The 27,578-nt window shown below is 38.9% G+C and overlaps 1 protein-coding gene across 3 annotated transcripts; it reads right to left on the bottom strand.

Moving 5' to 3' along the window:
* Positions 1-25,472, bottom strand: nedd4a (NEDD4 E3 ubiquitin protein ligase a). 3 transcript variants are annotated; one of them, XM_026319802.1, is made up of 29 exons: positions 25,216-25,472; positions 24,258-24,331; positions 22,500-22,578; positions 22,372-22,410; positions 22,094-22,147; positions 9,987-10,037; positions 9,532-9,593; positions 9,265-9,367; positions 8,556-8,719; positions 7,961-8,078; positions 7,047-7,211; positions 6,794-6,874; positions 6,405-6,524; positions 6,045-6,260; positions 5,753-5,830; positions 5,582-5,636; positions 5,432-5,490; positions 5,171-5,236; positions 4,777-5,006; positions 4,506-4,627; positions 4,328-4,398; positions 4,124-4,219; positions 3,945-4,018; positions 3,793-3,853; positions 3,632-3,691; positions 3,431-3,538; positions 3,187-3,283; positions 2,878-2,950; positions 1-2,223 (listed from the first exon to the last, which is right to left on the bottom strand). In XM_026319802.1, exons 1-29 carry the CDS (start codon positions 25,258-25,260, stop codon positions 2,121-2,123), a joined length of 2,724 nt encoding a protein of 907 aa, XP_026175587.1. In that variant the 5' UTR covers positions 25,261-25,472; the 3' UTR covers positions 1-2,120. The 3 variants fall into 3 exon arrangements, with proteins under 3 accessions (XP_026175587.1, XP_026175585.1, XP_026175586.1); XM_026319800.1 differs by lacking the exons at positions 22,094-22,147; positions 22,372-22,410; positions 22,500-22,578; positions 24,258-24,331; positions 25,216-25,472 and adding an exon at positions 14,921-16,485; XM_026319801.1 differs by lacking the exons at positions 22,094-22,147; positions 22,372-22,410; positions 22,500-22,578; positions 24,258-24,331; positions 25,216-25,472 and adding an exon at positions 15,563-16,479.
* Positions 25,473-27,578: the final 2,106 nt, after the last annotated feature.

The raw sequence follows: 27,578 nt of genomic DNA, 5'->3' as shown, positions 1-27,578 counted from the left end.
TTCAGTAGACAAAACATATATAACAGTATTTCCATTTTGAGATTAAAACATTACTAAACAATCATACTCTACAATATATTACAAATGAAGGCCTCAGTATTTCATTTTAAATAAGAGAATGTGCTCATCTTCAGCAATGTTCACATGTAAACATTTGAACACATGCACGTGAAGCATAGATGTTTTTAAGGAGTGGAGGAGCATTCTGCAGGTGACAGATTAGCAAAGATTCAGATAGTTCAGAAGTAAGACTCATCAATATTAACAAAGTGCTTCACTTTATAAAAGCATAAGTATAAAATTGTGTTATTGGAGACAAAAGATCTTTCCTCATAAATGACCTGTAAACATGGCAGGTAGTGTAAACACATGTTTTACCATTCAGAAAAGGTTAAAACTACTGCTTAAGTACAGTTACTTTCTTAGAAAGGTATTACAAGTGGTTACTAATTTTGAAAACAATCTGTACATTTTGACAACCAACTAAATTTTTAAAGTTGTACTCTTAAAAATAGAGCACTGTGCTGCAATTAGACACCCATGATGAGTAGAAGAAAACAAAATTATGCCATTCATTGACAAAAGGCAACAAAACATAATATTTCACATACTGCATGCAAATTTAATAAGTTCAGCTTGTCTGGTAATGTTTCTGTAAGCTACTGCCCAGGAGATATAAACTGTATATATCTTTATTTAAACAGTGTTGAACTTGAGTGTGAGTAGTTATTGATCATGACTAAAAAACAAAAAAGGCTACATAATGTAGAGGTGCACCAATAAGTATTTTTGGCTAATTTTACAACTTTGAGTAGCTTTACCTGCTTTAACAATTAGTTTAGTAGAAGCCAACGGTATATTTGTATATACATTCTATTTATGCAATATTTGAGAAATCAGGTGATATTACAAATAGGCGTAGTATTTTAGCACAACCTAACAATGCATATAGTCACTTCTTTGAGTCTGTAAACTGCACAGATCCAAAATACAACATAATTATTTTAGCCTTTTACTGGTCCTGGAATTGGAACATCACGGTTATAATGATGTCCGATACACTGATTGATATATTGATATTTACGTAACTGCTCAAACTTATATATATATATATATATATATATATATTGCACACCTTCTGCTACAACTGCTTTTTGAGGTGTACATTATCTATATATAGGCTATTTTGCATCAGTGTTTTAAATATATTGGAATGAAAAATGTATATATAAATGTATATATAAATGTAAATTTAAAATGACAAGAAAAAGGGATGGCAAATATCTTTGGGCTGAATTACTAATTTATAATGATGCATTACTCTTTAAAATTGCATATGCATTTAGAATAGACTGTTGTCTTCTTTTGATTTCAGAACCTCTGGAAGACATTTTCTTCCAATGTCATGTTTAAGGAGATTTTAGACTGCTGACTACTAAATGTTTGAGCTGAACAGTACTGGACATGAAACATGGGCTATAAGTTATGACCAAGTTGTACCATCCATCAGTCAAACACTAATACTATCCATACATTACTTTAACTTAGTGACCTCAACATAGTGCACTTGACTATTCTAACCCATGGTCCAACTTTACACCCCTAACATGTAGTCATGTAGCAAATGAACCCGTTTCCAACAGAAGCAACATAACTACATTCAGGCTCACAAGTACCTGATGTGAGAAGGCAATTCAGCCCAAATGAATGTTAAAGTTATATGTCTTTGTCATATACAGCTTCGCATTCACATTAATTCTGTAATTTCAGCATTTCACAGAATCAAGTTCTTTAAATATTTAAGCAAAAAAAAAAAAAAAAAATAAGAGTGATTACACTATCACAACTTACAATGGAGAATGAAATAATAATAATTTGTAAACATTACTCAGAGTGATTAATCCCTCCCTCACTCCCCATTTAATGTCCTTTCTGCTTTGGACCATAAGAGGACCGAAGTGAAGGTTGTTTGACTTTCCATTATCTTCCGCTTTGCTGTCATGGTAAGACGTCAGAGTCTGACACACAGCTCTCTTCTCACAACATCACCACTACATCATGCTGCCTGGCTTTACTCTGATAGGAGTAAACGTCAGCTCAGTTCATTCACTGCACCTGCACTAATCCACCCCGTCGAAGCCTTGTGCATTCTCAATGGCAATGTGAAGCTTCTCCCTCAGCTCCTCAAAGGACTCATAAGGAGGAAGGTCCAGCCGGTTGAAGCTTTAGGAGGTGAAAGTAAATACAGAGTGACTCAAGGTTAAAATCACATCGAAGCAGGAGTCATAAAAATATCCAATAACATTATATTTTGTGTCACATTAGCTGGTCACTGTTCGGTTCTCAAATGGCAGTGAGAGCTGTAACTGTATGCAGCCACTAGAGGACTCTGAACCACTGTGCGCAGCCGCATATTGTTTTATCACTGTCATTATCTCAGCCACACAAACCTCCATGTAAAGTCACAAATCCTCAACAAAACAGCACATTTTTTAGTGTTGTATCAATTCTGCAACTATAATAATGTACTATAGCGGCAGTGTATTTGTGAAGCGCCAGACACCCCAAAGTATAACTTTTCAAGAACTTGCAAGAACAGATTATGAATTGTGTGCACAGTGCATGGTGAGTTTATGATTTATAGTGAAAAGAATATTTGTCAATCTTCCTCAGAGCTCTGACAAAAGTTAAACTGAAATCTCTGATCTCAATATAAACCTCATTGAAAACCATGACTAACAAATTAGTAGCAAAGAGAGCTAAAAGCAAAGTAAGCAATCTGCTTTGGCCTATTCAAACCTCAGTACAGACTTTCAAGTAGGAAAAATGGTCTAGAGTTAGATATTAGGAGAAAAATAATTACAATAAAGTGCTCACCAAGTGTGGGCTCGGGGGAGTTTATCACGTGTTCCCCACTGTTCGATGGTGAACAGCTGTGGTCCATTAGACCCTGGAATATAACAGACAAACACAACATGACTTCAACTGGAATCAATTTACTAGAAACAAGGAAGGCTAGTGAAGACAAGTGTATACAGCATAGAGGGATAATATGGGATACACAGTGCACAGTCTCTCATCTGGACATGAAAGAAAGTCGCAAGATGAAAATAATGATTTGTGCTGAGTGGACAGAAGACAGAACAACTAAACAATGTGTTCCAAAAACACAGTAGAGTATCTCACCATAGAGTTCAGCAAAGCCATTCATTGGGACCCTGGATGTTCCTGTTACAAATTGTAAGAGCCGGATTCGCTTTTCTGCATCCATCAGCAGCACTGTCTATAACAAGAACAGAAAACATACAAGTAAACGACTAATACAACACTCTTCTTCAAGGTGAAAAAAACAACAAGAAAAAAAAAAAAAAAAAACAGGTTCATGCCACAGCTCCAACTCTTTGGCTCCAGGCATGGAAAGATGTCTTACTTTCCAAAACCACTGGATAACGACGTGGTTAGAGCAGTAGCCATTCTTGTACTTGGTGTTCTGTCTCCAGTCATTCACATCCACATCTCCAAGACCACACATGAGCAGCTGTTGAGGGGAAAAAAAAAAGGCAGGTAGATGGATCGCTATTCTTCTTACTGGAATGAATTTGACAGCACATCAGATCATCTAAAAACTCACCTCAAGCTCATTTTCATCAAAGATCTTGATCAGATCTTGCGGTATCAATTCAAAGAATCCCTAAAACACAAATGTGCCAGATTTTTTATTAATTTTGTCACCTCTGTGACAGTTGTGCTATGTTTCTGCAACGTTACAAAAAAATGCATCAAAAAAATTACCTCCTTGAAGGCAGACATCTGCTTCTGTATCCTGTTGACAAACCTCCACTGTATCACCAGACTATCAAACATAAACCACAGATTAGCATCACTGCCATATAACAAGATGATGAAAGGCGCATTTTTGTTAGGAGAGGAGGTCTTCTGCTTACTGGATGTATTCGCTCTTGTTTTCATTAGTAACGACAATCTCAGAACCGCCCGGTTTCAGTTTATGCTGGTGAGTCTGAACAGGAAGAATTAGATATTTCATATAAAATTCACAGAAAACCATTTATTACAAATTGAAATTTTTGAGACAGATGTTGAGAAGAGACAATGATGAGTAAACCTGTCCAAACAACTCTTCATCAATGGTGAACCTCAAATCCAAGTCTGCTGGATCGTTCTCTAAAATCCACATCAAGGAGTTGAAATATTCACTGTCCTGAAATAATACATCGGCACATTTAACAAAAGGAAAATGTTCCACATCATCTGCAGAAGTGGATTGAAGTCACCTTTATTATTTTATATTGAACAAAGTGATACTCACAACAGACTCCATGTCCTGAAGGGTGATTGGTTTCTGCAGCATCATCTTGTAGAAAGGCCGAATGAAGAAAGCTTTGAAGAGCACAAAGGTGTCAGGATCTACAAAATCCTTCTGAATTCAACACTGCTATCAATGTCCTGTGAAATGTCTTAATATTTATAAATACATTTTCACCCACCATCGAGCAGCTTTCCATGATATACAGCCATGCCTGCCACGCGGCCAATGAACTTGAAGTAGGACAGATGGTCCTCATTACATAAACCTGAGTTAGGGTTAATCTGCAGTGTGTAGTTGTCCCTGAAAGACAAATCAGAGTATAAAACATATGAGCAATCTTTCTTCAAGATAGAGCTCTTTTATGTGCTTTTACATTGCCACTGACAGGACCACTCAGACACCAAATGTATAAAATTATTAGGTAAGGTTTTAAACTGAGACAGCCTTACGTGGCAGAATACTCAAACAGTCCATAGTATGGGTTAAACATCTCCTTGGACATGAGAAAGAACCACTCTCTGGCTACGCCACCGTAGTCCAGGCCCTTTTCTCCCTCAAACTCCACCCACAGTCGTGCCTTCAACAGGTCTGTCCTCTTAACTGACAGGATGCGTCGGTATGAGTCCTCCAGCACAGCACTTCGCCTCAGTTTCATCTCAAAGCGGTTCGGGATGTCAGCCTACATTCAAACGTATTGAAATCAATAAGAAGAAAGATTACAACCACCTCCAGTTTAAACAATCACAGCATATATGAAAGGAAGGCTGAAAAACTAAGATCAGAGATAAAAGAATAGTTTTATTTATATTCTGTAAACAACAGTTGTCCCTTGAAGACACTTACAGGTTTTTTCAGCTTCTTGCGGAAGTAGTCATACTTCTGTTTATAATCTCTGGAATAAGGCACAGCCTACAATAAACAAAGAACAGTGTTCAGCCACAAGAAAATCATTATTAACCTCACGACCTACATTGTGGCTGATGGTAAATATTTACAGGAAACCCGTGAGCTATAGAAGGAGAACCGTCTTTAAAATCATACACTGATATATGTATATATACTCATATAAGGAATAATCTGCTTGTCAAACTCCGTAATACTCACTGGTCCAGTAATAGCTGACTTCTGTAACCTGGGATCATCCCATTGTGTGGTCCTGGTGTCTGTGAAATAAAGACCACTGATTATTAAACACACACATTCATTACTACATATGAGTCCAAGATATATTTTAGAATTAAATCTCCTACGCACTGTGATCTATGTAGAAAATCCTCCCGTCAGTGTGGACCCTCTCCTCCCAACCAGGCTAGAAAAGAAAAAAAAAAAAAAAAAAGATGGCTTTAGAGTATTAAATACTAAAGGCAGTACTCTCTGCTCCTTTCACTTGATTTGTAGGTGATTGATTGTACCCAACCAACTTACCGGCAGAGCGCCAAGATCAGTAGGGTCGAGTGAAGCTCTCCTCCTCACGTGCACAGGAATCTTTAGCCTGGGATCTTCCTGCTCAATGGAAAGCAAAGAGGGTGTGTTTCAGTCAAACAGGAAATACTTACATACACTTCACACACTCATGAGGACTCTGCTATTCACATATTTAAGTTGCAACCATGACGCAGATAAAAAAAAAAAAAAAAAAAAAAGCATCCAGATGAGTGTCAAACACCACTTGGAGGTAAACATAAACTACAAGCTCAGTTGTCTGCCACTTTCTCACCCAGGTAGTTGTCTTTGTATTGTGGTCGATGAAAAAAGGTCTGCCGTTGGGAGCACTTCGAACCTCCCAACCAGCCGGGAGGAAGCCAAATTCAGCTGTGGCCTCAGGGCCTGGGCTGCGCTGAAGAGACTCCTCGGGCGTCACTGTTGATTGGGATGGTGTACGGCTTCGAGGTAAACCTGCAGCACTCGGTAATGCTACTGCCTCTGATGTTTTCTGTCACAGAAAAAAAAGCATACATGACACACTAAAACACAACAGTGTTTATTTTTATTTCATCAGAAGGAATTAACAGTGTAAAATGTAATGGTAATGTAAACTGCAGTATACATAAATGGCATAAAGAAGCCCACTATGCACCTGAATGACAGGTCGTGTCCATGTAGTGGTTTGGGTGTTGTGGTTCACAAAGTAGCGTCTTCCTTTACTGTCCCACTTCTCCTCCCAGCCTGGAGGCAGCCCAGCTGAGGTTGGAAGCAGCTATTAAAAGAAAAATTGTACACAGTGTTCAATACTGAAAACCTCAAGTTTGGTAAGTTATACAATGTCCATGAAAGAAATATTTAACCTCACCAAAACTACCTCCTAGCATTCCAAACACAAAAAGTGACAGAAGTTGAAACGATTAAAGTATATTCCTGGGAATCTTGAACAGTTACGTCTGTTTGCATTAACAGCAACATTGTGATGCAAGACAAGTTTGATGAAACACAGGAAAGAGTGACTTCAACAGGGAAAGAAATACTCACCACAGGATTAACAGGATGCTCTTCTCCAGTGGAAGTCTGGGCACTTCCTCTGAGACTGGAATGGCTCAAATTAGCATGATCCTGCAGCAGATGGGAAGGATGTCAAAGACAACAATGATCATTTGGCCACAAATGCATATATGCTTTCCACCTCTCTGAACAAAGGCTCATGGTTCTTATTAATCTAATAGTGAGTCTTAATTCCTCTAACTTTCAGAAACCAGAAACCTGTGCTGCACATAAAATTGCTCACCATCTGGGAGGTGTGCTGCTCGCCAGCTGTGGCCCCCGAAACATGAATGTTTCGCAGCTCATCACAGAACGAGTGGAACTCCACTGCCGAATGGGGTGGAGGTGATGTGGGCGGGTTACTACTATGGAACAAGGTGGATTCATCCTCTGTAATAATCTCCCAGCTCTAGAAAATGAGAAAGAGACATCAGGGGACTGATCCAAATTGCTCAGTTTAAATATACATTGTAAGGCAACAGTACTGTAAGTACTGTTTTATAAGAAACCTATGACTCATGTTGTTCAGTGTTAATGAAAGTGGATCTCCTGAAGTCTTTATATCTAAGCCCTCAAAGGACACACAATGCTAAGACCACACCTGAACACCTGGCTCCACTGTGGTATCTGCATAGTTACGATTACATGGTACAGGTCCCACTCACATTTTACCTTTTTTTGTTCTCTACCAATTCCTGGGGAAATATCAGCTGTTCTCTGTCCCCAGCTAACATCTCTAGCTATTAAATGCTGCACTATGTTCAGCAGCTGGTTGCTAAGTGAGTGTCTGCGCTTTGGTTTTGAGCAGATAGTTTGCAGTGATTTTTCACTAAAACAGCTGCCAGCTGGAGCAAAAAGCAATACCATCAAAGAGCAGTAAAAATTAACCAAAACAATACACTGCAGGCCATTGCAGGCTGATAAACTACATCATGAAGAAAAACGCTAATGAGATCCATAAACTTAAGGACTTGTTGTTATATGGAAACACTTTACTAGGCATGCTGGGATTTAAAAATGTTTGGTTTTGTTTATGTGCATGTAAAAATTAACTATTAGCATTTCAAAACTAATCATTTAATGTCTAAACAGAGAGGAAAAAGACAGAAGGGGCACAACAAAAGACAACAGCAAATAGGTTAAATACATTAAAAATACCTCAGGAGACGCTCGTATGGTGGTCTCATCAGGATCTGAGATTTGTCTGCGTGTAATAAACGCATGCTCCGCCTCCACATTATTGTTCTGTCTTCTTTGCATCTCCAAATCACTGTCCCTGATTAGGTGACACACACAACACAGACATTCTTTAGGGATGCTTGAAAAAATGAAACACCTTTGAGAAGAAACCATTCAGGAAGTGAGCTTCCTGAATGGTTTAGAAGGGAGGCACCACCATCAACAGATTACAAACGACACCCACACAATGAAAATCATTTCATATTTCAGGTCCTTACAGGCAAAAACAAAACAATGACCTCTCCTCATAAATGACTAAGATTATTAGGGCTAAAGACAAAAACACATACACTCTCATACACACTTTGCTCAAATATGCTACTTTTGAAGTCATTTTAGATTATGCTGAATGCACTTCTACTGAAATCTAATTGTGATGTCGATTCCGTCCTGAGTTGAAAAAGGCGTCCCCAGTCAACTGGTGTGTGTTCAAGAATTTGTCCACCAAAAGTAGCAGAAGTCACACATACACACACAGTATAGCACAACAATTAAAGTGATGTAACAGTCTTACTGCATTGTGGGTCGCTGCCACTGCGTAGTTCTGTTCTCATGATTAACGTAGTAGATTCTTCCCAGGTTGTCCTGCCGCTCCTCCCAGCCAGGGGGCAGAGGAGGCAGAAGCTGACTTTGTTCAGGACCTGACATGTCCTGAGTCTCCAGAAGCTCCCACCCAGGCTGCACAACATAAACAGAACATTATAAATGGTAGCGACTAGCCAAGGTTTAAAATATAATCCAAGTAACTCATATTACTGTCAGGACCTTCCATTGTTTCTTCTGCTGGGTATGGTGAGAGCAATTGAAACCTGACTTTTGTCGCAGATTTATAAGCATGTAATGGATGTTTTTTATATAGCTCTGTTCAGACTTCGTAAAATAAATTCTATGTGCTATGATAATAATATCCGCTGTCAGTGGCTGCACAGAAATCTATATGCAAAAATATATATGGAAAAAAAACAAAAACAAAACAGAACTAGGAGAACACTTGCATGTTAACTCTGCTACAACTGAGGTCACCTTTAATTCATTGGGGACATTTACAGCAATAATAATGTAAAAACTCAGTGCCTGGTTTAATCAGAAGGCATTCACATTGACTGGAAGCCAAACTAAATAAAGTATGTTTGTTTCGCTCCAAAAAGTTGGAAGTGGATCTGTGATATTTGTAAATATCATGGGATATATAAATATGGTGAACAAGCATTAGCCGAACTTACTTCCATGTCCTCAGTGTGATCTGTTCTTTCCTCCTCTGAACCAGAGTTTTTTGGTAGATAAGTCATTTTAAGACGGAGATGACCTTTGACCCTAGATTTGTGGCTGCGTGACAAAGATTTATTTTAAACAAGCAAGAAATAAATACCACCAAGAATGTTTAAATTCAAAGTACAAACAGTGACCTATCACTTCTGCTTGAAATAAACATGTAAAAATGGAATGTGAAACAAAGAGAAAAGATTAAATAACCATAAAATCATGCCAACCTTCGTGGGTGAAGAAGAAAATCCTTGAATGTGTATGGTGTTTCTCTATTAGGATTTTCTGTCTGAGGAAAAAAATAAAAATAAAAAACAAAAAATGAAAATGAAATATACTGAATTCTTCAAACACATTCAAAGCTTTATGAATAAATCTATATCATAACACAGTGTTTACTGTATAAAGATAACATCACATAAAATGATGGTGACAATGCACTACAACAGCCAATTTGTGGGTGTTGTATTTATAATAAAACAAAAGCAGGTACAGAACATAAACGTGACAAACTGTTTCCAAAACTAAAGAGAACGATGTGGAACAGACACTAGAATAAGGGTGTGTTGCTTATATTCACATGGAGACATGGGTAAGACAGAGGCCAAAAAAAAACAAAAAAAAAACAAAAAAAAAAAAAACATTCAATATATGTGAACTTAAAGAAGTCACAAGGACTCACTGGTATCTGATTTAGGGGGACGTTGACCTGGCCCAGAAAGTCATCACGTGTCTGAAAGCGATGGAGAGAGAGGCCCATGTCAGAATCAGGACAATTTTTACCTGCTCCTCCACATACACACAAGCCTGCACACTTGCCCACACACACTTATATTTTATACCTTGTGGAGACATTTCAGCAGTAGAATTTGTATTGTTTTATGAAGTCTCATGGTCCCTGTATGAACATTGTTTAGCTTTACTTCACACTCTACTGTACATGGTCAAAACGACAATAAAAGTCCTTGAACATTAACTGAACACACACACACACACACACACACACATCAAAATAAAGCCGCATTTCTCAGGTAACCCATCTTTGAACACAGCACACATTCACTACCTTTGTCACAGTCTCAAAGTAAGAAGGCAAACACAATGGAAGTCAGCTATGTGACCAAATTAACACCCACAGCAGGTCAAACAGTAACAGGAGTATTGAGTGTTTACATCAACACATATAGATGGAGGCCTCCTTTTTCCTGGCCTTGCAGGTTTAATTAAAGGCTACAAATAGTGACAAAGACAGCATCCAAATTTGTTGATCTAGGAATTAAATCTTACTCAGTGGCAGCCCTTCAAGCCTCTGGATAAAGACTACCAGCTAGAATGGGTGCAGCCCTACTTTGTACATTTTAATTACTGAGCAAACTGACAATGACAAAATGTTATTCTGCAAAGTCCCAAGGTGTGCTTAACCTAAAGATAATACATTTACTATCAAGCCATGGCAAAGAAAGGCAGCAAATCCTCACAACTGAGAACAGTAACCAACTCATTTTAGTTTGAAGAATCAATACAATTAATCAAGTATAAATTTCTGCTCTGTCAAATCAAGCATATTTGCTATTTTTCTTGGAAGCTATAAGAGCAACCAATTTTATGGCTGCAGTGCACTTAGAAATGCATTCTGCACACTTTGCATGGTGTTCCCCTCACACTGAGGTCTTCTAAAACACTCAAATGTTCAAATGTACTACAGGCTACAAGATACTAAGCAAGTAATGTTTGTCTATCTTTTGTCATTGTTTACATACAACCCCTCCAACACCCATTATACTAGAAATATGCACTGGGTGACATTTCAAAACTGTATGAGTATTCATATACAATAATATTTTTCTAACTTTCACTTCACTCTTCCAATCAATCAATCAAGCACATTTTGAGGTGCACAAGCATCAGTGTTCAGAAAATGTGTCCTTTCGGTCGCTGATGAAGTTACTACATACATGCTGAAAATATTTAGGAGGATAAACTTATTTTAGCATCACATTCACAGCAGTTGTCACTGATCAGCTTTTGATCATCTAAAACAACTATAACCGCGGTATATTTTATCTTATGATACACTGCCCTAACATTCAACAATATGCACAGGGGCTCAGAAGCCAAACTCTACAGTTACAAACTAATTGGGCAACTGATCCCTCTGTCAAATACAAACTCAACTCTGCATATCATAAACAGTAACACAAACAGTTAAAGGCTAATGCCGATGGCTGTTCCTGCTATAAGGTGCCTGTATATCTGTAGCAAACTATGAAATTACTATGAAACTTAGGTCACATGTGAGACCAAACTTAAAGAGAAAGAAGTATATGCATTGGATACATCAAAGATTCCCAAGGTTAAAAGAAAACCACTATAAATGTTCCTACAGAGCATCACTGAAGGTTCATGTGACTGTACTTGTAACTCAGCTTAGCACGTGGCATTAAATAGTGCTAACCACACGCAGTAGGAGGTTATGGCAAACAGCTACAGACACATTTCAGTATCAGTGGAAAAGATCAGTGGTAATCATCTTAGCTCAGCAACGGCAAACTACTTTTCATGGGCAAACTGCAGCCAGTGAAACCTAAACTTCTGAAAATATGGTATCTGATGCTCCTGATCAGGACCTGCTATATCTGAGAAACTCTTCAACAAACACAAGTGGAAGCAGGTTACTTGTGCGCAAAGACCCATAAAGTGCAGGTATAGGTGGGTCCTGACACTATCAGAGCTGTAAGGACTATGCTGAGTGCCATGAAAGAGTTGGGTCAAACGGTGAAAATGGAGGTGGTCTTGTTTTCCAGGCCAAACAAAAGCCATATTATTTGCTTGATGTCCTGCCTTGCACTACTCATTTCTTATGCTCAAGGAGAATGTTGAAACAAAATACTCTTATTTTAACACCAAACAATGTGACAGCTGGACAAAGTTGGACCGTCCAATATGGCATCAAGGGGATGTTCAACCTCGTCCCCTAAAACAGTGGTTCCCAAAGTGAGGGTGTGACCCAATGAATATGGGGTCCTTAGGGTGCATAGATAGGGCATGGAGCTATTGCACGGAGTTGCAAGGCATGCTTCAGTACTGATAGCGTAACATAGGGCCCTTCCGGACTGGAGGAACTTTTTCATTTTTCTTAAAACCTTTGAGGGTTGTTCCCCTTTTTTGTGCAGAAACCACAGGAACAGAAAACTATAACAGTTCTTAGACTGCTGTTTTAGAGGACTTTGTTTTTTAAGCTCCTATTTAGGAGTAGCTACTTTCCAATACAATCAAAGTTTGGAAGCAAAAGACGTGTACATGTGTGTCAGTGTTTGTGTCCCACTGCCACTGCCCTAAAATGTCTGGCCACCAGAATTTTATTTAGAATTAATTATACTACATCCATATCAAGAGAATGTGGCTACATCAAAAATACACATTCATTATGTCTGACTGGGGGGTTGTTCAAAACAAGCGAGACATAGGATTCACGTTTTTACCTTTGCTGTGTAACATTATCACATCTGGTTGTTCATTAACTCATGACCTGAGGTAAATGGGCTTATGAGAACACTGCAGATAAGAAAGGCAGATCTGAAATTTGCATTGTATGACCCTAACCTCGCTGCATACCAATTTAAACATTCAACTGCATAGTTTAAAAGTTTTTTCTTTGTTTTGGAGTACTCTAAACAAAATTTTTTAGAAAACCCAGGAGGGTAGTTTATCTACAATCTTTATTAGATTTTACTAATTTCATCTCATAATTACCACATTGTAAATATTTTAAACTTATCCTTTAAACATATTCATCTTTGTTGGCCTGTTTGTGGGCATGAGATGATCCTTTTGATCCTGCTACTATAAAAGGAAGGCAAGATATTTAGACAATAAAATCAATACTTAATTAAACAGATTTGTGCAATAAGTGCTAACACGTATGTCCTTGGTCTTTAGTACACTTACATGCATTTCTGAGTTATCTGAAGATGTAGTTTTTGATAAGTGTCACCTTTAAAAAGTGCTGCCTTTGCTCTAATGTCGGTGGACATATATACAAAGATGCATTGTATCACATACAGTGACTGTGGAAAAATGCCCGGAGGAGCTGAAGTGTGTGTAAAGGTAACATACATGCTTTAATTAGTGACCAGTTATATTTTAGGGACATGTATCCATCCATTATCAATATCCACTAATACATGAGTGTTGTCATATTCAAATGACATGGGGTACACACCAGACAGGTTGCTCGTCAATCACTGAGTTGACACAAAGAGACATAACCATTTATACAAAAACGTGCAGGTCTTCAGCGTGTTGGAGGAAACCAGAGGAGCCAGAGAAGAAATGCAAACTCTGCACAGAGAGAACTGATTCAGGTTGCCAACAGGTTTAAACCCAGAACCTTTTTGCTATTAGGTAACATCTGTGCTACCTGCCCAGTATGAAAATATCATCTAGATTTACAAAAGGAAATGTAGATCTTTAAAAAGTAAATAGGCTGGCTAATTACGGGAAGAGATTTGACAACCTGCTAAATGCAGGGACGAGGCTGACACCTGATACTTCACAAACACTGCATGGTGAGGGGGACCCAAAGGGAAGGGAACACACCACCCTTTTACTAGGAAAGGCTCAGCCTTCTACCATGCCTACATGACCCCACCACACACAGACACATCCCATGTCCACAGATATCTGGCATGACTATGCACTGCTCTAGTATCATGCTGTTAAATTTGAATCCACGGGACTGGGCTGTGCAACAGACCACCAGACTATCTGGAGTCAGGGGGAATATTTCAGAGGCATTTATTTATATCAGCAAGGGGCTCTGCTTTTCCCACCACTAAAATTAGCCCGGGTAAATACTTTAGTCGATTACTCATAGCGCCAACAGAATAATAAAAATGGAGAACCAATCCAAAGTTGAGCTGACAGTTCACACAAAAAATGAACAGACTCCCAAAATGAATGATGGGCAACTTTTCCTTTTCATTCAGACTTTTCATGGAACCCAACATGCAAATGGATTTACTGTAATGTAACCAAATACCTCTGAATGTTTGTCCACATTGGGCTAGTAAATTGCATGACTTAGCTGCAGCGATCTTCTAAGTTACTGAATGTCACTCTAGCTTGTGGTGAATCTAGTGGCAGTAGACAGTTTTAAAGATGTGAATGGCAATAGCAATGAATGAGAGCAGTATTATCACAGCATATTATTAGATAATGATAAATATCTAGGACTGTACATATACATGAAAAATAAACTCTTGAACGATACATTTTCATGTATCAACGGTAAGAGAAAGCCTACCATAAATGTCAATTAATTTGTTTTGGTAGATAATTTTAATACAATCTGCCTTTGTAATATTACATGACAGCACAAGCTAGCATGACAACATTTTAGCAACCAAACCAAAGCAGTATGGAATCTACTTCAACCAGTTAAGCTGCATTAAAGGCAACTCCACAGTCGTCATTCATGGGACCTCTACGTATGTTGCAATTTGAAAAGATGCTTATTTGAGAGCTGTCTGCCTCTTAATTCATAGTGACTTTTCAGGTTGTTCCTGATGGTCAAAGTGCACCAGGAGAAACTGCAGAAAAGACAGAAACACTCACCTCAGTGTTTTGACCTGGACTCCTTGGTGTATTATTCTCTTTGTGATTTTTGTTTACACCAGTAACAGAGCCTGACAACTTAGCTGGGAAAAATGGAGACAAATGAATGTGCACATGGGGAGAGCAAGGGCTACTGAGGCTTGGGTTTGAAACGTGACATGAAATTCCAGTGTTAGGGTAGGGCACCTCCAGGGAAAAGCTCCTTTGTATGGCACGAAAACAGTGCTTTTCCCCAGGCCTTTCCTGGCCTTTTCCGTAGGAACAGAGTTTAAGGTTTTTCTCTGATGGTTTAATTGAGGAGAACAAACAAGCAGAGGTACTACGATACAGTTTTCTGCGAGGTTCTTGTTCAACCTCAGGGTGTGTGGCTGGGTTAGGAGCCTCAGGATATCCCACATTAACGGTAGCCATGGTTGTAGCTCCCTTCCCAGATACCACAGGTCTCTGGTGGGCAAAGTGTAGCAGCACACTGCTAGAGTGACGATTCGATCTGTCTAAAGATGCTGATAGTTCCATTACTTTACTACTGTCCTCCATTTTGTTTTTTGGTACATCCTGTAAAGGAATATTGAACTGCACCATGTGTTTGGTGTCCCTAAATTCAGCTAAACAGCTTCCTTTTGGGAGGCGACGGCCACTTACTGCCGTGGTGGTGGACCCTTTCCAAGGAAATTCTTCATCATCTTGTGAGACTTGGGTCTGAAGAGGTGATTGCTGAAAGCCACGGACAGATGGAAGAGCAGGTAGAGCCACTGGGTTGATTGGGGAAGCAGGTGGGGTGCTGCAAGGGCTCTTTGGAAATATAACCAAGGAGGAGCATCGTCTTAGAGGAACCTTGGACTTGCAAAAGTGTAGACTCCTCTCCTGGGTGGTCGAGGGCTTTTCTGGAGCCTCTGGTTCAAAGATGCTGTTGCTACTACAGTACCCAGCATCGCTTGCCATACTGCTGCTGCATGAGCCTCCGTCAGAGCCAGTACCTGCTCCTTCACTAGCTCCGGGGTCTCCATCCTCTATACTCCCATCCAACTCACCACTGAGCTTTCCACAGGGCTGCAGCGAGATCTGCAGAATGCTCTTCTTATTACATCCTCCAGTGTTAACCCTGGGAATGAATACTGAAGAGAACTGCTGTAAATTAGCATAGTCTGGTGACAGAGGAGTCACCTTCAAGTGGACAGAACTGTGCGCCAGACTCTCTGCGGGGCTATGAGCTGACACACCGACCTCACTCTCCTCACCATGGCTGCTGAGGCTTTCTGACAGAGGGTCCGTGTTGCTTCTCCTTGACGCAAAATGCAAGCGGAGCCGACGTGCCATTCGCTTAACTCTCTAATCCCTGCAGCACTGGTGAGAGCTGCATGATCAAACTTGCTGGTAGGAAAAAAGGAAAGCAAAGCAACTGCTCCGAGTACTGCACTGAGATCACAATCATTAGCGGGTGTACGTTGCCAAAATAGGTCTGGTGACAACCTACATTCCGCTCCAGGCTGATCCCAGCTTTTAAACAGCAGAGGTCAGTGGCTCTGTTTAGAGACATGAACCAAACATACGACCTTTGAAACCAGAACAAGCCCAGAGCTTTACTTCTAAGGAGTTTAGACCCTACACAAAAAATTACACTAAAGTTTAATGGGTAGTTTCCGCTGCTGATTGTTTTATAAACTTAGATAAGCTGCTAGTTAACTGTGCCTCCTGAATTCCAGCCAGATTAATATCAAAAACACCTGGCGTCTATTCCAGCTCGATTACTCCGGTTTACCCCCTTTGGGGGAAAAACTAAAGTTCTCTAGACTGCATCTTAGGAGCTAAGGTGCACTCTTACATCTGCCTCGGACCACTTACTCAAGACTCTACTTCCTACTGCAGCTCTGCTTCTAATGTTTCTGCAGCTCTGTGCTCCCACAAATATTTTTACCCACTGCTATTGAATTACACTAAATCAAAGGGAATGACTTTCAATCTAATTCTGCATAAAACTGAGGACTGGGGTGCAAAATTGAATAGCACTCATTAAAACAACCACAACATGTGAAAACATGTAAGAAGGTGGTTGTAAATCACAAGTCATCAACCATATTACGTGCAAGTACAAGTAAAGCCATAAAATGTCTGTTTTTTTGTTTTTGCCTTAAAAAAAAAAAAAAAAACATCGTTAAGCATGAATCTGTAACATTATCTCACTGAAAAACCACAGGAAGATAAGAATGTGAACAAACAGATAGTACACCTGCTACATGACACCTCGTGTAACAGTCAGCGCCGGTCTGATTTCCTGTCCATGGCTGTCAACAGCGCTGTTTATTGATGGAAGCCTTTGTGAGCCAGGCTGGCCTATTTCAGAGCATTACTCCGCTATCAAATCACTTCCAGTATAACGCTTTAACAGTAATAGACACAGCCAGGATAAAGACATGATTCACCAGAGGGACAACACTGCTGCACTGGAACTCCTGGACTATTTTTTTTAAACCAGCATGACAAATACCCAGGAAACCTCGTGACTAGATATTAATCACTCATCTGGTCTAAAGCAGGTTTAAATGATGGTGGTGCATGGTCCATAAGTTAAGACTGATGACGCACACTGCACAGTTATGTAAGGCCATACAGTTTGGTGTAATAAGCCAATTATAAAGCAAAGCTGTCTGTAATGTAGACATGATGTCAGCACTAGAATAAACTGTGTGCCCAAAAGAAATACAAGCTATATTTAATAAACTGTGTTATTACAAACTGTGTCAGTGGGATGTGGTTAAAGTAGACATTAGGCATGAAAGACAAGATGGCTCTATTAATCGGTATGCACACCTGTAATGAGGCCAACGAATTGCTAAATTTATGTGTTAAGATAACTTGTAGATGCTCTGCAACCCTGCGCACCACCTCTGAGTGGCAAAACAACCCTAAAAATCTCTACTTATTTCTCTCACTTACATGACAGTACATCAGTATTTATATTGGTGATCCTGGCCCTTTTAAACTTGGTATCAAATCAAAAACAAAATTTGCAGTGCTTTTTTCTTAATGACAAATGTGAATAATGAATGAATGACATGAATGTTATGAATGAATAACAAATGCAGTTAATAAACACATATACTACAACTCATGAGCCACTGATTCAGTCTTGTATTTAAATGGTAATATGGCAGGACTCATTTACATATTCATTATTTTTGCCATCAGTCACCTGAACAAGTGTGAAATACTGATATATTCACTACCCATAAACAATACATGATAATCAGAAGTGAGTTTAAAGTTGCTTTGCTGGTGAAATCCTTATTTCAGAATTGTGACATCATTTGACAAAAACATCATAATGGGAATAACAGCTGTCTTCTACCACCCATCCTCCCCCACTATCTACAGAGGGACCATAGAGAGCATCCTGAGCAGCTGTATCACCATCTGGTTTGGAAATTACACTCTACAGCGCATTGAGAGGACAGCACACGCACGTACACACACGCACGCAACTAACAAAATCAACCAACCAGTGGCCACTGAGTATAATTGACTGGGTCAACAGGATAATCAGCATCTTGCCCATTTTTTGGCTGCTACACGCAACAATATTGCACATTGTTCATCTGTAAAATTATGGATCCACATTATGGCTGCCAAACAGTGTAATCTTACATTTCATCACATATTATAAATATTTTGTACTACCTTGTAGTGACTGGTGCTGAGTGCCCTTAATTGGGCCTTTGTTGTGTACACTGTCTAATGTACTGTCTGTTCTGCTTGTATGTGCGCACTTGTCCGTCTTGTGCAGTTTTTGTATCTACAAACACTTGTTGGCTGTTAGGTTATTATTTAGCAAAAAACCTGTTTACTGTACACAATGAAACAGTCTGGACAGAGGGCTGACCCAGAGAGAAAAAAAACATGCATTTACAAAATGAACCTGCTCTGTGTTGATGTTTTCTGACTGTGGAACAAGAGAAAGTGTAAATGCAGTATTGCCATTAGTTTTCAAGACATGTTCTTATAATAAAACGCTGACCAAAGGATGCTCTTGATGGAACTAGGTGAAAGATCATGCTGCTGATCAGAAATTAACAACCTTGTGTATTCCCCCCCCCAGTCTTTCTGTGTCAGAGCAGCAGTGACTCCCACATTGACAGAAATACACTCATAGTGCTGCCACACCCTCCAAATACTAGGAAATCTACCTGAGCATGACAACATGTGACTGTCAAATAATTCTTGACTCGTTCCAGGAATATGCAGCTACACCAAAAAGAAATAACAACAAAGTGAAGAAGTTATATTTATGTATCTCTATTTAAGTGCCATTTATGTGTAAACTGTATGTTTTTATTTTTTGTGAGCTACATGGGGACTGACTATAAATTAACAAGAATACAAAATAATAAAGACAAAGAAACGAAGCACTAAAAGACAATGACAATCTGAAATGTTAAAGCTGACAGGAAGTGGGGGAAAAAAAAAAAAAAAAAAATCATGTGATTTTGTTTTTGGAGCACTGTTAATTCTGTGCAGAAGCTGTGACTGGCTGTGCATAAATGATTGGATTTTTACAAAAAGTTACAAATGGTCTGACACATAGCTGTGTGATGAGACTCTTCTTTTGAGAATTTAATGCTGCTCCCTGGGCAGACTTTACCAGTTGGACAGGTTGATGAAGCAGTCTTTAGCAATGGTGTGGACAGGACAAGTAAAGACATTCACAAGCTACAGATGTTAAAGCCAGCACCTACTGGAATATCAATTCAACATCCCAGAGTCGGAGTCAAACCAATTTCCTTTAAAAAGAAAAAAAAAAAAAAAAGGAATGGTCTACTGTGTCCTGTGAGCACAAGACCACTCACTGCTCTCACTCACTCAGCATGGACCTACATCAAAGGAATAAAAAAAAAGCCAGTCGGAGTAAAATTAGACAGGAGCAATCAGTGTAAGGCAAGTAACAGTTCTAGTCTTAGCAGTTACTTTGAAGGCACAATAGCTGATAAGTTCACCTGGCAATAAACCAAGCTAGGAGCTGTTTGATTCACCAGGACAAGCATCTGTCTAGTGTTAATTTGATTTCGACTCTGGAGCTAAGGTATACAATAACAAGTCTGAAGCATTTATATGGAAAAAATGCATCCCACTATATGATAAGGTGAAGCAGCACATGGACACAGTACAAAAGTTTGCTGTAAATCACCATTTGTAGATCACTAACACTTTTTAATTGTCTAGTCGAAAACATGCAGTGTACTTTAATTTCTGTATAGTTTGTCAAATAAAAGTTATGTTTAAACTGAATATCAACTGAACCGGATGGAAATTTCTGTGAATTCCACTGTTTTTGTATTGAATCAGGGACCATCTATTACAAAATAGATCAAATAACCTGAGAGGGTGACCTCATTACAGCAAACATACTTAAATCACTACAACATTACAAGAGTACAAAATAACTTTAAAGAAAATTGGAGCATAAAAGAAAACAAAATACAGAGAAATACAAGCTACTGTACTTTCCATTGAAAATCCTCGCCTACACATAGTACATGTGAAATATGCAGTAGCAAATCCATGAGGAAAACTATGTTGAGGCTAGGCTGCATTAGAGTACTGAATGAGCTTACAGTAAATTCTACATACATAGCTGTCGACATTTTTTCCAAATGAGCACATTGCTGTTTTTTTCTCATGTTATGTTAATTAAGTGATAAAAGTGTGTCACTTGTTCACTACATTTAATTATTATCATAAATAATTTATATCCAGACATCTTTGTGGGAGATGAGATAGTATTTGTAGAGGTCAAACTCTAGTTTGGGGCCATTCATGCTGGCGAACTATTTGACTGTGTTTATTTTACATAAACATAGTCTCGGACAGCAGCAGCGCTGTCTCTGGTTTGGCTGCTCAGGTCCCAGGGCCTGTTGTACATCAGACCGACCACCATGGAACTGGGACAGCGGGTCACCTGTCTCCCAAAACCTTTCACATTTCACTGCACTGACTATAATCAATAAAAGAACACTTTACTCTGCCATCACTGCAGCCTCCTATCTCCTAATTCAGTCTAAAGCAGAGGCCTCCAAGCGCTACTGTTCTTGAGCGCTACTGTCCTGCTTGTTTTCCAGACATCCCGGTCTACCCACTTCTCATTACCTGGATCAGGTGTGTTCAGCTAATCAGAAACTTGGAAAACCTGCAGGACAGTAGCACTCAAGGACCAGGGTTAGAGATGCCTAGTCTAAAAGCACACAACAACCCAAACCTCAGTTATGCAAAGCTGTTGCTACACACAGGAACCCTATGCATGTAGGTCACAACTGAAACTGTTTAGCTAGATTTCACTACATATAATATCTACATCATCTGCAGCACATCGTATCGATCACGCAGTGAGATAAGCAACTGGTTAAATCTCCATCTACATGTGTAAACAACATGTGTGTACCTATACTTATAGCTCTGAGCAGTATGGTATATTAAGTCTCCAAACTGTTTGCAATTTGAAGCCTGCCATGTCATGTCTCTCTAACAAAGAAGATCTTAAAATCAACTTCAATCCCTTTCTCATCATCAAACATCTTTAAAACAGGTTTAAAGATCCAGCAGCCCTGTCCATGAAAAGCTCATCCAGGGCTTTTAGGGACAATATCATTAACAACAAATGCTTTGAGCCTATAATTATAACAGCTACGCTCACATTTACCATGTTGTTCACTGTTTTTGAACATGTATGGACTTGAACATGGATGGCTGCTTTTTTTCTGTGAACTTACTACTAAGAGTACAAAAGTGATATATACTAAAAATAAGCCTTGGTGGAAAATGAAAATTTAAAAGTTGTTCACATCAAGAAATAGATGTGAACCCTATCTTTAACAGACCTACAGCTGCAACAATCATCTGATTAATGAATTCGTTGACAGACTATTTGAATAAGTCATAATCATGAGTCATTTTTCAAACAAAAAGTGCAAAATGCCCTTGATCTAGTTTCACAGATGTGAGGACTTGCTGCACAGCCATTTCTGTCAGTTTAGTTAATAAAAAATAACTGGAAGAACAACTGATAATATTTTCACTTCAACCCCCTCCATTTATCACACTCCACTGAACAAACATTTTGCAGAGAAAAAAAATCAGAACTACAGCAATTAAGGGATTAAGATTGAATCAAAGTAAATAACTTACCAGGCGGTTTTCATCAAATACCTCCAACAGCAGGCGGTGCTTTCTGGGATTAACCTGAAACACAGTATAAAGTGTACAAAGTCAAAACATAGAAGTACTCAGTTCAACAATGAACTATGGTTAACAGAGCAAATAGCCTGACTTTTAGCAAATATATTTCCTTCCTCCACAAACGTTCTGCTGGTTCATAGAAGACAAGCATGTGTGAATATTCAAATTATATAAGAGAGGCAGAATTGTTTAAATGTTTAATGTCATGTATTTTAAGACACACTTACTCTAAAAAAGAATTCTTCATTCCACTGCGGGTCCAGGGTCTAAATGCAGTATGAGAAATTAAAATTTAAAACAAGGTAAAATATCCAGAATTCTCTAAGTGTAGCTGAAAATACAGATATGCATTTACCTTTTTTATTGTTTTAGTTTGAAGACTTGTGATTTCTCCGTTGACGGGGTCATAGAGAGACAGCCTTGTATATGGATCACTGCAAGAAAAAGACACTTCGATTTGGATGTGGTGGAGACATCCATTTAGAAAGACTTGAACACTGGTGACCTAACTCCTGTTCTGTGTGTTTGTGGTTTATGTAAGTCTTCTGTCATGAGTCTACTTCATTTCTAATGGAAGTAAAACATGTTACGTCATCATGTGATCAGATCCAGCACTTGATGCATTTAGACCTGAGAAACATTAGCATAATGGTTTCAGCTATCTTATGCTCAACACAAAGCTGACTGGTAATTGTTATTTTATAATGGTTTTGGGCACCATGACATGAATTAAAACCTCATCCATTAATCACTCCACATTATCCATTACCCATTCTTAACACCACTTAGGGCCTGCAGCAATGTTTTGTCATTAGTAACATATTAGGTGCTACATTAGAGTTATACTAATGCAACATGAATGACTGAACCTACAATAGACAAAGACAGAGACATAACATTCCCTTAAAATCAACATTTTCTAAACTCTTAATTAGATTTCATTTTTATGTTAAAAAAAGAATAAAGAAAGACAAAGTGGGACATGATCAGCAAATATTTTCAATGGGGAATTAGAAAATATAAATTTAGTACACTATAGAACTTTTTTTGTTGTTGTTTTTTTTAACTATAGAATTGCCCAAAAAACCATTACCTAACCATTTCAGCACTTATGTCCCTACTCTTGGAGGAAGTGCCAGTATTGCAAAAGTCGGACAAAAAACACCAGAGAAAACTTGTTAACTCAATGTTTTAAGTCCATATTCCTGTTGAGGTTGATGATGAATTTCATCTGTATAAATTAAACTATGAAGGTTATAGTTATATATATATATATATATATATATATTAGTTATATATATATAGTTGTACTGCTGACTACTATATACTGTAATGTACATGTACTGCATTACTTATAAAAAATCATTACCTTCTGTTATTCTGCACCAAGGGTGGGCAACCGATGATCCTTGAGGGCCACCGCCCTGCTTGTTTTTCAACTGTCCCTGCCTTTCCAGTTTCTGATCCAGGTAACTAGCAGGGGGTAGGGTAGGAACAGTTGGAAAACAAGCAAGACAGTGGCCCTGAAGGAACATAGATTGCCCACCCCTCCACAAACACACACACAGAGGATGGAACTTCACTAAGTTCTGACTCAGGCTTTGCTTAAGATAATTTCAAAAAAACTGACAGGACGTGGGCACTAAGTTGAGCATGACACAATCTACATAATTTCTATGAAACTGGCAGGACATTCTGATTATTAACTTAACACTAAATCATTGGAGAACAATCTGCCTCCGGTCTATGAAATGTGAGGCTTTGCTGCTTTGTTATCAATGACCTGGGAAACTGCAGTAGACCGTTTTAATTCATTTTCATAGTTTTATGGACTAAACGGTTAATCAGCTATTAAAAAGTGGCTGATAGTCTAACGTAGAGGTGAAATATTTTCTGCTGAGGAACTACGAACAAACAACACTAAACTATATTGATATCCAGAAATCACTGAAATAACTTTTCAAGAAATTATGCCATATGTTTGATGGTATTAGTTTCTAAATTGTGGTGATTTGTCTTGTATGACAATAAACTGAATGTCTTTGGGTGTACGGCTGTTTATCAGACAAAGCAATATACAGTTCCGCTAAGTTAACACAGCTTAACAGCTTACCTGGCTCCAAGGATATCTTTTTTGGCCAGCCTAAGTCCAGCAATGACTTGCACTTTGAGGATTCTGAATTCATCCTGAAATAACAAAAAAAAAAAGTTTATAAACATCTGAATTCACACACCACAAGCCACTAGGACATTCAAAGATTGAACTAAAATCTTAATTAGAAACAAAACTAAAACTCGTGTAACACAGAAAAGCATTCATCTTCATAGAATCACCTAAGAAGCTAGAAACGACAGGTATTTAAGATTTTGTTGTTTATTAATGTTTTGTTGATCTACTGAACACTTAATTGAATAATGCTTACTGCCCTAGTCTATGGGAAATAATAACAGGTTAGTGTTTCATGATTTCAATAGTAAACCCATGAATCACACAGATGTGAGTCTGAGTTCCTGTCACATGAATGTTGTACACACACCCCTGTGCACTCTCGGGGATGATGTAAGATCCTGAAAAGAGTTCGCACATTTCCCATCAACAGCCCAGCTGCAATTATAATTTATTACGAGGTTTGTTTATTTCACGGCGCACTGGCCTGACGGAAAACACAGCATAAGGTTGTAGCCCGGTGCGATAGCCCCCGCTAACATGACTTATCGGAAATAGAAGTGAGAGTTTACTCGGTCTGTAGTTGGTGTGGGTGTGTTCAGGCGTTCACTGCTCAGGACCCTGGTCATGTTATGAGGACGTGCTTGCTGAGAAATTGCTCAACCAAAAGTCACAGATAGCATTAGCTTTGAAGTAGCTACAGGTGATCAATTACATCGATTTTGTATTAATAAGCAGCACAGTAAAACTAGGACGTAACTACTGTTATCACAAGTTGAGCAGCTAAATGAGTCGGGCGGCAAACATTAACTCAGCGCCGTGTCTCCGTCTAATTAGCGAGTTAGCTTCAGGTGGCTAACGACGTGCACCGTCTCATTAACGACTCGGACCGCAGGTGGTTTACCTCATCTGACCCGAGCCCTCGGATTTCTGGAGAAGCTGCAGCCATAATATCCTCGCCCTTCTTCCTCCCAGAGCGGTGGAGGGATGGGGGGGGGGGGCAGCAACAAGAAGACAGCAGCGACCGACAGTACACTCCTGTGGTGTGCGTTTAGCACTTCGCCTCTTTTACTCCCGCCGTGTGTTTACGCTAAGAGATACTGTGAACCTGACCTACTGGGTAGCTGTGACACCGTCGTCACTCCATCCTCTTCCTTCTCCTTTTCCTCTTCTTCCTCCTTTTCCTCCTCCTCCTCCTCCTCCTCCTCCCTTCCCTCCTCCTCCTTCTCCGTTTCCTCCTCCTCCTCCTGTTTGTTCCTCCTCCTCCTGTCACTGAATAAACAGCGTGCCCCAGGTATTCACACAAGCATGGGCGGATTGTGAGATAATCCTGGGCCCCCTGGGCGCAGACATGGAATCATGGAAAAGCCCCTACACCCCCCACAAGGGAGCAGGAACCCCAGACTGAAATAGACCCAAAAAGGCTAGAAGCAACACAGGAGTAGTCATTTCTGCACTTTATGCTGTAATTTTGTGTTTCTTTGTTTTGCATCTATTTATTTTTGATTTCTTGGTACCTAATGTAGGCCTTATTTTGATGCTAACACTTTTACTTACTTTAGAAATCCAAATACAGGACGTGTAAGAGAGCCTTTTTACACTGTACTATTTCCACTGCTGATGCAAACCAGTATGCAGCATTTTACTGTTGTCCCTACAAAACAAGAGGTTAATGGTGAAACCATGTACTTAAAAATGAATCTGAAAAATTACTAATTTATTCTGGTTTTGTGAGAGAAGTACAAAACCAGTGTACATAATTTCCGGTGAAACAACTAGTAAACTGTGATAAAATGCTGCAACACCAACTATTTTTCACCATATTGTCCTCTCAGAGTACTGAGTAAGAACTACAAAACTGACCCATCTGAAATCAAGCTACCAGTAGATCATCTGTAAAATCATAGGCACTACAATACAGAGCTCTAACAACTACTCAGGCCTGAGTTGGGTTGCACTGAAGCCCATTAAGTATGCGCACTACACTAAGACTTCAGAATGATGCATGAAGGAGTTATAGGCGTTTACATCTTTCTTACTGAACTTTTCACTACATAAATAATATGCTTTGTTTGGATATAGTTATTTCTATTAAAACAGTATGCCATCTTTAAAGACCTTGCACAACCACAGGGGTGTTTTCACATTAATAGCAGGTCTTTTTTATTCAGATGTTTCCGTAAGCAACGACAGTGAGCCAGCGTGCAAAACAGAGGGATTCCTGGACCTGTAACACATAACTGGAATGTTACCTTTATTTATTACAACTATGCTTTTCCTGGTATGACGTGAAAATAAATAGTGTGGGAGTAGTGGCATAAGGGCTAGTCAAAGTGTTTATCGGTCCCATTCTTCGAAACAGTAGGAAAAAATAAGCTATGAAGTGAACACCAGGCGACCCTTCTCTGGTCCTTCTTTATATGGTATTTTGTCATCGTTTGTGGCTTGTGCTATTTTGTATGTATTTTATTGCTGTGTTTTATGTATTTTATGTAGCCATCTTGTGATGGGCATTGCAAACTAGCTTAGGCCATGCATGTTGTGGTATGTGGCTTTGGTTCATGCTATATATAAATAGGTGTGCACGTGTTTGTATATAGATAAACATTAAATACATAAAATTGACCTTGAGCACTGCACTGTCACAACTAATAGTAAAATGATTCACTGTACATCAGCACACTGAAGCCATGTCTAAGTCAATGTCAGCTCACCTGCCAGTGCACTACATTTTGAGTATTTGAATTATCATTGGGAATTACATGCATAATGCAATGGCCTAAACATATAACTCCTATCCTCTACTCTTCATTGGCTCCCAGTACATTTTAGAATTGATTTTAAATGATTGATTTTTTTTAAAGCACTCTGTGGCCCAGCCCAACCTTATTTAACAAGACTTTTTTTATTCACTTTGGCTTTTAGTTTCTTGTAATAAGTTGACATGTTTTATGCTCTGCACTTTGGCCGACAGCACAGTTTTTGAAGTGCATTATAAATAAAGTTGGTGTGGTATGTAATATAACATATTACATATATAATATATATTCATCTTCTCTTTGTAAATTTTTCTCTGTATTTTTATCTTTGATTAAACAGTCATGCACTGAATCAAAAAATGCAGCATCCATAGCATGTATACTATAGTCTTAAAATGCATTGTTTTGGGTTTTCAAACTCCAGTCATTGTCACTAATCTACTGTTGTGTTTATGTTATTTTATTTATTGGCACTAGTGAACGAGGGAAGAATTTCTGACACAGCATG

This window comes from Mastacembelus armatus, chromosome 3 (genome assembly GCF_900324485.2).
Source record: "Mastacembelus armatus chromosome 3, fMasArm1.2, whole genome shotgun sequence".
NCBI classification, from domain to species: Eukaryota; Metazoa; Chordata; class Actinopteri; order Synbranchiformes; family Mastacembelidae; genus Mastacembelus; species Mastacembelus armatus.
This window is presented reverse-complemented; position numbering and strand designations above follow the sequence as displayed.